The sequence below is a fragment of the Erinaceus europaeus genome, chromosome 13, assembly GCF_950295315.1.
Source record: "Erinaceus europaeus chromosome 13, mEriEur2.1, whole genome shotgun sequence".
Lineage (NCBI taxonomy): Eukaryota > Metazoa > Chordata > Mammalia > Eulipotyphla > Erinaceidae > Erinaceus > Erinaceus europaeus.
The window spans coordinates 90,645,454-90,659,750 of NC_080174.1; the positions used below are offsets into that span (position 1 = coordinate 90,645,454).

Here is a 14,297-nt window from a genome sequence, read left to right on the forward strand (position 1 = left end):
TAATAAATTGTATTCAAAGGGGTGCTATGTAACTGTGAAATCAGAGCACACAGTGAAGAACCCATGAGTCTACTTATACAGGGAAACCATGCAGGCACCAGATCTCAGTAAACTACTCAGAGACAACATTTTTGACAACAAGGTGGTACATCACACTTCATTGTAATTGTATCTCTCACCGTTGTTTACTCCCAGGCAAGTTATGCTGCTCTTTGGTGGAATTTTCTTGTATCTTTTCTAAAATTACAAAATACAAATGTATTAGAAATTATAAAAGTAAGTTGACTTTTTGATCCATCGTGACTCATGGTCAAACCTTGCTCACTTAACAGTGTCTCCATTCTACATTGCTGAACAAAAAGTGATTTGTCTTCTGGTTGAAAAATTAAGGCAATTATCGTTACCTATTGAAAGAAAGTTTCTGAAGTTTTCACACATCACATCTCTGTAGAGTTTCTTCTCTGAAGGATTCAATAGTGCCCACTCCTCTTGAGTGAATATCACAGTTACATCTTCATAGGTCACTGAGCCCTAAAATGTGTGCAATATTTTCTTGTGAGAAAATGCGAGCGACAACAGTTTATCCATTCAGTCTCTATTTTATTTAAGTCTGTGTATTTTTGTTTCATCTGGAAACATGTCTTCGGTGATGTGAGCATCAAATACCTCTTAATCATTGTCTAGAGGTTGGTACACTGATTAGAATGCTGGGCATTCTTTCACTCAGGCATTGAATACAATCCCTGGCATCTCACGTGACAGAGAGATGTCCCTATTCTCACTATTCCCTCTACAGTTTTGTAATTACTTAATGATAAATCCTTAGAGGACTGTGTGGGAGTACAACTGATAGGGTGCTCATGTTGCCATATAAAAGGACATAGATTTGTGGTCCGGGAGGTTGTCCAGTGATCAAGCTTTGGATTCTCAAGCAAGAGGTCCTGAGTTTTTTCCCTGGTAGCACATGTGTCAGAGTGATGTCTGGTTCTTTCTCTCACCTCCTATCTTTCTCATAAATAAAATCTTGAGGGAACAAAAAAGGGACCTAGATTCAATATTCTTATTCTCACATGCAGGTGGGTGGTGGAGGGGACACTCTTCACAAGTGGTAGAGCAGTTTTGACATTTTCTTCCTTATTGAAAGGGAGAGTTTATATACATAAAGAGAATTTGATAGGGAGAGTGAAGTAGAAGTTAACTAGAATTGAACCTATAGTCCTGGGGGAATTAGAACTCGACATCTGGTGTGCCTTCTTATTACCTTAAGTTGTATTCTTTAAAAGAAAATAAACATTAATTTCATTTATTAAATATGAAAACAATTTCTTATGACACACAGAGATAGAGATATCTCTATTTCACGTTCCATATTCAATTCTCTTCACCTACATAAAACTCAAAAATATTAATAAGACAGAAAATGGCCACTGGGTTAATGAATTTATAATGAATCCACAGTGATAAAAAAAATGGTATAAAAAAGGAACACATGATGATTATGATAATCTTGTTAGAGGCACACATAGCCCTTTAGAAAATTAACATCATTATTGAAGCATGGAAATTATACTATTTAGAGTGATCATACCACACTAGGCTTCTCTGTGTAGAGTCAGTGTCCAAAAACAAAGTTAAAAGTGCAAGAATGTTATACAAATAAATTATTATCAGGTGCGTGGCAGTGGTGCACCTGCTTAAGTGTACATATCACCATGAAACAGGACCTAGGCTTGAGGCCTGCTTCCCTCCTGAACGGGGGATACTTCATGAGCAGTAAAACAGGCTTGTAAGTGTCTCCTATCAAATAAAATGATGCAAAGAATAAAAGGCTTTCTGGAGCAGTGGATTCAAACATCTCACATAACCATTATGCTATGTACCCCTCAGGGGAGGGGGGGGATTTGGCATTATGGTAGGGGAAACTGTATGGAATTGTATCCCTCTTATCCTATGGTCTTGTCAGTGTTTCCATTTTATAAATAACAATTACATAATAAAAAAAGAGTAAGTGAAAAAAATGAGGGTGGAGGAGATAACATAAGGTTTCTGCCTGAGGCTCTCAGGTTCCAGGTTCAATTCCTTGACCCACCATAGGCCAGGGATGATCAGTGCCCTGACAGAAAGGGAAAGGAAGAGACAAGAGATACAGAAAGTAATATGATGGGAAAAACAGAAACAGTAAATTAAACATGTATCTATTAAAGAACAACTTATTCAAGAGAAAAAAAGAGTCAGACTCTGATAGGGGGCAAGTCACTTACCCAAGAAACTGCCATCTCTTCCTCACTCCCTGAATGTCTTTCAGGCCAGAAAATGGAAGATCAATCACAGCAGTAGCTAGAGACTCTGTTGGAAATCTAGCAGCACAGCCTCCTCTTCACTGGACAGTATGGCCCCTAGATGGAAGATCCTGCAATGAATAAAAGTCACAGTACCCTAGATGTTCAATGTAAATCAAGAGATTATGGAAACATTTAGTGAGTTATCCTGCCTATTAGGACCATTAAAAAGCCCACAGATTTATTGACATCTCTTTCCAACTCTTAAATTTTTCTTCAACAAAAGCATTCACAAAAATCTACTAAGACGAGAGTTGGGCGGTAGTGCAGCAAATTAAGCTCACATGGTGCACTTAATCTCACCTAAATACTGCTCAGAGATCTATATTAAAACAGTGACATGGGGAGGTGGCTGGGGTGGATGGAGCCAAGATGGCAGCTTGAAGACTACACCTGGCAGAAGCTCTGCAAGGTGGCTGCTTTAAACCTGGGAATTTCAGGTGAGGGTAGAATTTCCAGGCCAGCGGCAGATAAAGAATGTAGGGGAGCTCTAAGGAACCAAGAAAGAGCCCTATAACCCACCCTTAGGCTGGCAAACAGAGGCTGAAAAGGACAAAGGAAACATGGAGTTGGCCCATGGATGTGAGTTTGACTCTTTTCTACTGCACTCCAAGACCAACCTCCACACAAGAGGAGTAAGAGAGCCAGCTACAGGCAAGAGACCACTTAATATAATTTCTTTATCTAAATACCAAACTCAGCATGTGCCATCTAGAGGAGGGGGTTATTTTCCCAAGCAAAGGTTTTTTCTTTTCTTTTTCTCTTTCTTTTATTTATTTTGACACAGGCTAGAGCTCAATCACTTATCTGGAAACAGAAACACCTAAAATCACCAAAACAATCTTGATGAAGGGAAACAAAAATGGTGGCATCACACTCCTAGATCTCGCACTATATTATAAGTCCATCATAATGAAACCAGACTGGTACAGGAATAAAAATAGGTACACAGACCAGTGGAAAAGAATTGAAAGCCCAGAAATAAACCCCCAAACCTATAGTTACCTAATTTTTTATTACGGGGGCTCAAAGTATTACATGGAGGAAGGAGGCTCTCTTCAATAAATGGTGCTGGGAAACTGGGTTGGAACATGCAGAAGAATCAAATTGAATCACTTTATCTCACTAGAAACAAGTCAACTCCAGATTGATCAGGGACCTGGATGTTAGGCCAGAAACTATCAAATACTCAGAGGAAAACATTGGTGGAACTCTTTTCCATCTAAACCTCAAGGACAACTTTGTTGATGCAAATCCAACTGCAAAGAAGACTAAAACAACAAAAAAAATCAGTGGGACAATACAAAACTGTAGAGCTTCCATACAGCAAAGGAAACCATCACCCAAAGACCCCGCAAAGATTTGCAGATCTTCATATGTCATACATCAGACAAGAGGCTAGTAACAAAAACATATCAACTATATAAAGAGGTCACCAGACTTAGCAACAAAAAAGACAAATGATCCTTCTAAAAATGGGCAGAGGATCTGAACAGAATATTCACTACAGAAGAGATCCAAATGGCCAACAGACATATGAAAAACTGCTCCACATCACTGCTTGTTAGAGAAATGCAAATAAAGACAACGAGCTACCATATTGCCGAGCTATCCTGCGGGTGCTTCTTCCTGGGCACTTGCTCGTGCTCTCTGGGTTGGAGAGAACTCAACCTGAGCCAACCTAAGCTGCTGTGTGGGAAAGGGATAAGAGACTCGTGTCTTCGGAGAGAGAGAGAGACTCTGGGACTCACGGAGCAGGAACACAGTGCAATGCTGCCTTTATTGATCTGCCTTTTTATATCTCCTGAGGCGGAAGTGGCAGGGTGGAAATAAGGATGTGACTAGGAGAAGGGGCAGTGTGGAAAAAGAGCAAGTATCAGTGGGGATTAAACCAATGCCCTGTAGAAAGGGTGGGTCTCAGACCAAAAAAAAAAATGATTATGTAAATAGACCACAGTGTTAAGCAATGCAGGGTACCTGGTGTAATAACCAACACCACATCAGCCCATAAGAAAGTCAGACATCAAAAATGACAGCAGCAACAAATGGTGGATAGGTTGTGGGGACAACAAAGGATCTCTCTTGTACTGCTGATGGGAATGTAAACTGGTCCAACTCTTGTGGAGAGGAGTCTGAAGAACCCTCACAAGACCAGAAATGGACCTTCCTTATGGAATAGTCATTCCTCTCTTAGGGCTGGACACCTAGTCAATCACCCCCATCCAAAAAGATGTGTGTACATCTATGTTCATAACAGCACAATTCATAATAGCCAAAACCTGGAAACAAACCAGGTGCCCAAGAACTTTCTCAGATGAACAACTGAGAAAGTTGTGCTATACATACACAATGGAACACTCAGCCATTAAGAATAATGAACCCACCTTCCCAATACTTCCTGGATGGTGCTAGAAGGAAATATATTAAGTGAAATAAGTCAGAAAGAGAAAGGTGTGTATTGGATGATCCCACTCATAAACAAAAGTTGAGAAACTAGAACAGGAATGAGGATACAAAGCAAAAATAGCAGTACTGTACCAATGTAAACACTCTGAGGGAGTGTTAGGGTAGATTATTAGCTTCACTATAGTGGCATGGGGGTAGGGACACAGACTTTTGGTGCCAGGGATGGTGTTAATATACACTCCTATTAACCTAAAGTCTTATAAATCACTAAACTATTGGAGGGGTAAAATATATTGATTATCTTAGAATTTGTGATGGATACACCCCAGTTCTGAGTAGACAGTCCTTCAATCTAAACACAGATTTTCACATTTGTAACCTCATTAAATTTTCAGAGTGGGCTTAAATTAATACATTTCTATTAATGACTTGCTCTTTGATATACTAAATCAGGGTTAGCACAGAGGTTTAAGCAAAAGGACCAGTGGAAGGTTCCCAGTTTGAACCCCGGGTCCCCACCTGCAGAGGTATCGCTTCACAGGCAGCAAAACAGGTCTGCAGGTGTCTGTCTCTCTCTCCCCCTCTCTGTCTCCCCCTTTTTTCCATTTCTCTCTGTCCTACCAAACAAAAATGACATCAATAACAACAACAATAATAACTACAACAATAAAAAACAAGGGCAACAAAATGGAAAATAAATAAGTAAAAAAGAAAAAAAGAAACACTACATCATCAATAATCTTAGACCAGGGTGACTAGAAACAACTGGTCTTGTCAGTATTTAAGATACCATTATTTGTAAATACCATTAAATGACATAAATCATAGTAGATTCCTATATGGTACAGGAAATCTTTTTTTTTTTCTTTTATCCAGAGCAAAGCTCAGCTCTGGCTTATGGTGGTGCTGGGGATTGAACCTGGCAACTTTGGTGCCTCAGGCACAAGAATCTCTTTGCGGAACCATTCTGCTGTCTCCCCAGCCCTGGTACAGTATATCCTAAACATGGGGTCACCAGATAGCCCCATCATCTGGGACTCTAGTCAGGGAATTTTAAGAACCCCACATAGACATGATAGTCCCAGACCTTTAACAGATCTCTACTCTCTCCTCCATCACTGGTCATCTCCATCAGGAACCCCTTGTGGGTCTCTACAGGACCTTGCCTTCAAAGTGGAACAACCATGGTAGGGACTGCCCCACTTTCCAAAGGGAGACTGGGTTAACATACTGTGCCACTCATGGAAAACTTGACCTGAAATGAGTGCAGCCTAGCATGTTTCTACATATGACTATGAAATCAAGCTCAGGCCTCCAAGGATGCAGAGGTTACACAGGCTCCTGTGCTGAATATGGGCCCCAGATCAGATCAATGGGATTTATTGTTAGTGGGGTACTTATATTTACTATTTATTGCTAGAGGGTAGATAGGATAATGGTTATGCAAAGAGAATCTCTTGCCTGAGGCTCCAAAGTCTCAGGTTCAATCCTCTGTACCACCATAAACCAGAGCTGAACAGAACAGATCCTTATTTGTGGAGTAGACTCCCCTTTGAAAGCTCAGGGTTTACATGCCATAAATCCCGGGGTTCCCAGGTTCAATCCCCACCTCCAACTGCCCACACACACACAGGGGATGGGTGGTGTGGGGATGGGGTCCCAGTCATCAAGGAGAGCTGGGTAACTTACCTGCTGTGATGAGGTTTGCTGGCTTCTCTCAACTGGAGGGGCTGGAGCAGCAGGAAGGAGACTTCCCAGAGCTAGAAGATTCTGTCTCTGGAGACAGAAGCCTGAGACTTTATACCTGTCTCCAACCACCTTCCCACCCTTTGAATTCTGACTGCTGATAGGAGAGCAGGACAGCTGAGTGGATTAAGGAGTGTCAATGGGTTTATCTGGATCAGACTTTTCCCTGGATGACTTGAATGAAGACTTGCTCCACTCAGACCAGAGGAGGGGTGGGGGTGGGGCCAATTCAGATTCACAGCTTCATTCTAGGGCAGTGTGGAGTTTCCCAGAGGCAGGCAGGCAGGCAGGCAGGCAGGCAGGCAGGCAGGCAGGCAGGCAGGCAGGCAGGCAGGCAGGCAGGCAGGCAGGCAGTCCTGGCTGTGGAAGTCACCCATGCGAGAGTCTGAACTGTCACACTGCCACAGAAAACACCTGAGATGACCACATGTGGGCACCACTTTGACCACATAATATACACATTTTCACACTTAAAGAGGTCCTGGTGAGGCATTCTGAGGGGCAGTGAGTGGGCTGTTGGGTTCTCAGCAAGGGATCCCAAATTTTTACCACAAGAAAATTATATGCTAGAGTGATTTTCTGTCTCTCTCCCAAGTCTCGAGCCCGAGCACTGTGCCATGTCTGCTCTGCTTGGTGCCCCCAAAGCTTGGCCTCACTAATAAAGGATTCTATAACTGTCAGTCCACACATGAGTCTAAAATTTGCTAGTGCCACCCCCATGAAGGAAGTAAAAAAAAAAATTGCTCGAATGAATTTTAACTATTTTTCAAGTTTCTTTGTTGGGGTATTAATAGTTTACCTTCGACAGTAAAATGCAATAGTTTGTACATATGTAACATGCTCAGTTTTCCACATAACAGCTCGACCACTAAGTCCTCCTCTACTGTCATGTTCCAGGACCAGAGCCCTGCCTTCCACTCCCAGAGTCTTTTACTTTGGTGTAAGACACCAATGAATTTTAACTATTGACTTAGCCCACTGCGTCCAAATTGTTAGGTTCGGTAACCCAAGAAATTCACCAAGAGACCAGGGTGATGTAAAGACAAAGAGCTTTATTTACTAGCTCGGAATAAGGGCTAGGGCCCAGACCTCACAGCTGTTTTGGGTGTTCGACCCCTTATCTAAGTCTTACTAGGGTTTATATACAATTCAGAATACAAGGTACATGACATTGTTACAACTATAGTTATCCATTACATATGTATGGGGGGAAGTGAGCAATTTTTTTTTTTACAGCCTTGTGGTTACCTTCTTATCCTGCCTCTGGATTCTCAAAGGTGTCTTCTTTTGTTATGATTCCTCACCTCTGGGTTCTGCAGCTGCAGCCTCCAACTGAATTGCTTTCTCTAATTGTTTGTATAGCTTTCAGGGTGCTGGAGTCCAGGCCTGCCTATCCTTTAATTACCAATGTTACATTTATTTTTCAGCTCATCTCTACACAAATACTTATCACCTCAACATGTAGTCAATTTGAAATCACTGAGCTGATTTTATAGCTTTAAACATTGGGGGAAAAAATACTGGGCCTAATTGTTCAAAGTGGCATTTGGTTGACACTTCAGGCAAAAGTCAGTTGAGCTGATGAGTTTCCAAGAACTCAGCAGGCACTGCAGTTAGTGACTGTTGTTTCAGACAGCACAGAGATGCGAACACGCAGATGGCAGCATCACGTTGCCACAGACATGTGGTTGTTGCCATGACCCATCTTGAAGACTGTCACATTCTTAGAAAAGGCAGGTGTGTGCTCTGTCCTCTCAACTTGCTCTCTAGTCATTTCATAGCTTTGGACACTTTGAACTGTCTCTGGACAGTTACTTCTGATTGATTTTTCCAGAATTAACCACCCCCATCAGCTATGGTCATATTCCAGACTTACTATTCATGTGAACATGGCCCTTTTCTGTGCAACTTTCTTTCATTCTTTCTTCCACTCTTTTTATTTTTTATTACCAGGGCACTGCTCAGCTCTGGCTTCTGGTGGTGTAGGGACAGAACCTGGGACTTCAGAGCCTCAGGCATGAGAGTCTCTTTGCATAACCATTATGCTATCTACCCCCACCCTTCTGTGTAACTTTCTATGAATTTTTACAAGCTGCTTTGAAAACTGGCACAAATAATTAGAATTATTGCTCAGACATTTTACTCTCATTTAATACTAGTACTAAATGTGGGAGGTCTGCACAGCTTTAGAAATATTCCTATGAGAAATGTTAACTTGGGAGAAGCAGGCACCTGGGTTCAAATATTCCTATAATGGACTTCCAGAGGAGAGGCTACAAAGCAGCAGCAGATGTGTTTCTCTCCTCTCCCCTCCCGGGTCAACTAGGAATACCAAAGGAGTCCACCTGGGACCACAACAAGACAGGACTAGAATGACTTCAGGAACCCACCAAATCACTGGTGAGTGCAAACACAGGTGACTCATGGACAGAGAGAAACCTAGGTAGAGATTAAGCGGCTGGTAACAGTCCAGAGGTTTACCAGCTGAGACTCCATCTCCAGTCTGTTTCACCAATAAAAAGACAACTGAGAGGAGTCGGGCGGTAGCGCAGCGGGTTAAGCGCACATGGCACAAAGCGCAAGGACCGGCTCAAGGATCCCGGTTCGAGCCCCCAGCTCCCCACCTGCAGGGGAATCGCTTCACAGGCGGTGAAGCAGGTCTGCAGGTGTCTGTCTTTCTCTCCCCCTCTCTGTCTTCCCCTCCTCTCTCCATTTCTCTCTGTCCTATCCAACAACAATGACAACAATAACTACAACAATAAAAAAAACAAGGGCAACAAAAGGGAATAAATAAATAAATAAATAAAAAGACAGCTGATCACTTCACTCCTATGAGAACGTCATACATCATAAAAGGTAACAGCAGCAAATGCTGGAGAGGGTGTGGGGTCAAAGGAACCCTCCTGCACTGCTATGGTAATGTCAATTGGTCCAACCTCTGTGGAGAACAGTCTGGAGAACTCTCAGAAGGCTAGAAATGGACTTACCCTATGACCCTGCAATTCCTCTCCTGGGGATATATCCTAAGGAACTCAACACATCCATCCAAAAAGATCTGTGTACACATAAATTCTTGGCAGCACAATTTGTAATAGCCAAAACCTGGAAGCAGTCCAGGTGTCCAACAACAGATGAGTGGCTGAGCAAGTTGTGGTATATATACACAATGGAATACTACTTAGCTGTAAAAAATGGTGACTTCACCATTTTCAGCCAATCTTGGATGGACCTTGAAAAAATCATGTTGAGTGAAATAAGTCAGAAACAGAAGGATGAATATGGGAGGATCTCACTCTCAGGCAGAAGTTGAAAAACAAGATCAGAAAAGAAAACACAAGTAGAACCTGAAATGGAATTGGCATATTGCACCCAAGTAAAAGTCTCTGGGGTGGGTGGGTGGGGAGAATACAGGTCCATGAAGGATGTGTGACAGGCAGTAACTAGCTGTTACTTTAAAATCCCCTTGCATTCAAGCTAACTTTAAGTCCCCCCCTTTTTTCATTTTAGGTTTATATGTTAAGTTTTTTGAGTTTAGATGTTAAGTTTTTGAGTGTTTAGTGTTAAGTTCCCCTTTTTTCCCTATAAGTTCCCCTTCTTATTCCTGTTTGTGAAAACCCCTTGCCCTTTCCCTTTTGAGAAACAGGACTAATCAGTGAAGGGCATCAGGTGTTTTGCAGAAGTTCTGTGTGAGGGCCAGCCTTATCAGGACCTCTGCACAGCCCCAGCAGTATACTGGTTGCCAGATGGCCTGGTATGATGGTAGGGGTATGTGAGGACCTAATACCTGGTCAAGCCTTATTGGTTGTCTGGTTTTGCAAGGTTTGAAATTAGCCCACACTTCTCTTTGTATGGACCCCGCTTTTTGCTTGGTTTAAAATGATTGGATTCCACATTTTTTGTAATATGTAATTGGACATAGATTGTAAGATGGAGTGGACCCCCTCCTCAAGTGTGTTCTGAATTCCTATAAATTGTGTGGTTTGAGCCCTGTTCAGGGTCGATCTTGGTAGACTGCGGCCTGTCTCCATCTCGGCCCGGATTGCAATTCGTCAATAAACATCTTTTGCTTCCTTGCAGTGGATGGTGGTTTGATTTATGCTCGCTAACAGGATGATAAATGACATAGTGGGGGTTGTATTGTTAAATGGGAAACTGGGGAATCTTATACATGTATAAACTATTGTATTTACTGTTGAATGTAAAACATTAATTCCCCAATAAAGAAATAAATTAAAAAAAAAAAAAAAGACAGCTGAAGGAAGGAGAAGATTTACCAGAGACTCACCAAATCAACTGTGAGTCTCCATTGCTACTGCCCTCAGAACCTGGAGCAGTGGCAGGGAGGCCTTGTTTTGACACCAGGGGACAGAGCACTAACCAGGAAACTTAGGAGACAGTCTATACATACTGCGTGGCCTAGCAGTGGAGCTGTGAGAGTCTCTTTGCATAACCACTGGATTAACTATGCCCCCATCCTGTTGTATCTCTTGGTCAGGAGTCAGTGATTAAGCTAAGAAGCCTACTTATAGTTTAAAAGCCCTCAGGCTCCCATAGTGGAATTCCAAGGGGATTAACTTCAGCCATTGTCTCCTGGTGTGCACATCTGTATGTCTTTTATTTGTTTATTTTCTGTTTTGTCAGAACACTGATCAGCTCTGGCTGATGGTGGTAGGGATGACTGAACCTAGGGCTTTGGAGCCTCAGCCATTAAAAGTCTCTTTGCATAACCATGATGCTATCTACCCTCTGTGCTCAACTGATTCCCTTTTTTTGCCTCCGGGGTTATTGCTGGGGCTGGGTGCTTTCACTATGAATCCACTGCTCCTGGAGGCCTTTTTCCCCATTTTTGTTGCCCTTATTGTAGTTATTACTGTTATTGTTGTCCTAGGTGTTGTTGTAGGATAAGACAGAGATAAATCAATAGAGGGAGGAAGACAGAGAAGGAGAGAAAGATAGAGAAGACACGTGCAGACCTGCTTCATAACCTGTGAAGCCACCCCCTGCAGTTGTGTAGCAGAGGGCTTGAATGGGGATCCTTGTCTAGTCCTTGTGCTTTCGGCCTCTTTTGCTTAACCTGCTGCACTATCACCTAGCCCCCCAGCCTCTTTTTATGGCAATAACAGTTGAATATGGAAAAAGAGATACTTGGGTTGGTTATGCAAAAAGACTCTTGTCCCTGAGGTTCCAAAGTTCCAGGTGCAAACCCCAGCACCACCATAATCCAGAGCTGAGCTGTGCTCTTCTTCTTCTAGCATTTTCCCTTCTTCCATAGCCAGTCAACAGCGTCAGGTTGAGCCTGATGTAAAGTTTCGAGACCTCCTTTGAATCTGGAGAGGTGGCAGTCGTTGACTATGTGGGTCATAGTCTGTCTGTAGCCACAGGGGCAGTTTGGGTTGTCTCTGGCTCCCCAGCGATGGAACACAGCGGTGCACCGGCCATGGCCTGTTCGATAGCGATTGAGGAGGACCCAATCATAACGTGCTAGGTCAAAGCCGGGTTGACACTTACAGGGGTCTGTGATGAGGTGTTTGTTCTTGACCTCAGCTGACTGCCAACTCTGTTTCCAAGAGTCTGGAACAGAGAAGTTCAGTGTAGGCGTAGGGGACCAGATTGGGTGACGAGACGTCAAGTGTTGGACAGGGTGGGCGAAGATATCCACGTATATTGGCAGGTCCAGTTGACGTGGGAAATGAACTTAGATGATGCCGCATCCCGACGAATATCTTGCGGGGCGATGTTGCTAAGAACTGGCAGCCATGGAACCGGGGTGGAATGGATGGTTCCAGAAATTATCCTCTGATCTCTCTGAGTATCTCTCTTGTTAATGTAAATTAAAAATTACCTTAAAAAGATACTATGTAGGAATTTGTGCATAGTTGGCCTTCCTATAGGGTGTGGGGAGTAGTTGCTGATGTCCTTGCAGAGAGTATTCCCTAAACAGCATGCTAATACTGCCTCACCCTTGACTGAGATTCTCATGATCTCAACTCAGATTCTTGACTCAGGTTGGGAGCTAGGAAAGACCTGATAGTCAGGTTGAAAATTCAGTCTCTCTGTAGGTGGTGAGCCCGGGGCTTGAACCGAGATCCTTACACCATTACTTGCACTTTGTGCCACATGGGCTTAACCTGCTTTACTACCACCTGGCTCCTGGTCACCTCGATTCTACATCCAACAGGAACCATCCGGTGCTGTCTTCACTGTACTTACTTCACCTAGTGCTCCAGGTAGTACAAATAAGTACAAATTCTTCAGATGAGGAAGTATAAGGAGAGTCAGCATTTAAATGTAAGAACAATGACTTTGGGCACTGTAAGATTTTTTAGATAATTTTTATTAAATTTGATCATTTTAGTATATATATATATATATATATATATATATATATGTTTTTTTTTTTTTTCCCCAGAGTACTCAGCTTTGGCTTGTGGTGGTGTAAGAGACTGAACCTGGACCCTTGAAGCCTCAGCTCTGGAAGTTTATTTCCATAACCGTTATGCTATCTCCTCCACGCTCTTTCCTTTCTTTCTTTCTTTCTTTTCTTTTCTTTTTTTTGTTATCCTCCTCCTATAAGAACTATGGGGGTTTTCAGGTGGAGGAAAACAAATACCCTTGTATTTATTTTCACTTTTTTTAATAATTTAATTTTTTATTGGGGAATTAATGTTTCATATTCAACAGTAAATACAATAGTTTGTACATGCATAACATTCCCCAGTTTCGATTTAACAATACAACCCCCACTAGGTCCTCTGAATCCTTCTTGGACCTGTATTCTCCCCACCCACCCCAGAGTCTTTTGCTTTGGTGCAATCTGCCAATTCCATTTCATGTTCTATTTGTGTTTTATTTTTTTATCTTGATTTTCAACTTCTGACTGAGAGTGAGATCACCTCATATTCATCCTTCTGTTTGTGACTTATTTCACTTAACATGATATAAGAAAGGGGGACATGTGGGGAGCCACATGTGCCCTCAAGGTTGCTATTGGCATGGCCATAGAGTTTATGTTAAAAGATAGTTCCTGGGAATCAGGCGGTGGTGCAGTGGGTTTAGCACAGGTGGCGCTAAGTGCAAGAACTGGCTTGAGGATCCCAGTTTGAGCCCCTGGCTCCTCACCTGCAGGGGAATCGCTTCGCAGGCGGTGAAGCAGGTCTGCAGGTATCTCTTTCTCTCCTCTACTCTGTCTTCCCCTCCTCTCTCCATTTCTCTCTGTTCTATCCAACAACCACAATATCAGTAATAACAACAATATAATTACAACAATAAAACAACTAGGGCAACAAAAGGAAAAATACAAAAAAAAAGATCCCACTTCCCTACACCTTAGAGTCCTTGTTAAAAGATAAGTTCTTTTTCCCCATGAATCACCCAGGACCTTCCAGATAATGGCTGACTTCCATGACAAATAATATAAAATAATGATAATAAATGAATAGGAAAGATACATCCCCCAATACTCAGTTGGCTGAGGCACCAAACCTCTTTTTCTATAAAAAATTCAAATCAATGTCCTGCTAACCACGAGAAGCAGATTGTTTTTGTTTCTTCCACTGGAATCCCAGAAATAAAACCATCTGGACCCCTGCACACCCTGACATCACCCACTAGATGGCACAACTACAGTGGCACACCCCCTTTGAAACCCTAGATGTCACCTGATGCGATCTGAAGAACCTGATTCACAGACTCCAAGGACAGAACTTTTTTTACTGCCTGTCTGCCTTTCCTGCTTCTGCTTTGACCTGTCACGTTTTGGTGGTTCCAGCTCACTCTCTACAGAAAAGCAGAATTCCAGAGGCTGAC

At 42.5% G+C, this 14,297-nt stretch overlaps 4 protein-coding genes across 4 annotated transcripts in view; 2 read left to right on the top strand and 2 right to left on the bottom strand.

Annotated features, from left to right (window-relative positions):
• The window catches only part of LOC103127679 (zinc finger protein 709-like), a 471,063-nt gene that overhangs the window by 167,789 nt on the left and 288,977 nt on the right, over positions 1–14,297 (top strand). The gene's annotated exons all lie outside the window — the stretch shown is intronic.
• The window catches only part of LOC107523550 (zinc finger protein 709-like), a 596,771-nt gene that overhangs the window by 162,921 nt on the left and 419,553 nt on the right, over positions 1–14,297 (top strand). The window lies entirely within an intron of this gene.
• Positions 1–14,297, bottom strand: part of LOC132542596 (zinc finger protein 14-like) — a 256,001-nt gene that overhangs the window by 24,921 nt on the left and 216,783 nt on the right. The window lies entirely within an intron of this gene.
• LOC132542595 (zinc finger protein 878-like) overlaps positions 1–14,297 on the bottom strand; it is a 54,788-nt gene that overhangs the window by 5,457 nt on the left and 35,034 nt on the right. Inside the window, exons 2-4 of the mRNA XM_060205103.1 lie at positions 2,262–2,410; positions 405–531; positions 180–237 (exon numbers count right to left, since the gene is read on the bottom strand). Of these exons, the coding sequence (XP_060061086.1) occupies positions 180–237; positions 405–531; positions 2,262–2,276 (200 nt within the window). The 5' untranslated portion in view covers positions 2,277–2,410. The remainder of the gene's footprint in view (positions 1–179; positions 238–404; positions 532–2,261; positions 2,411–14,297) is intronic.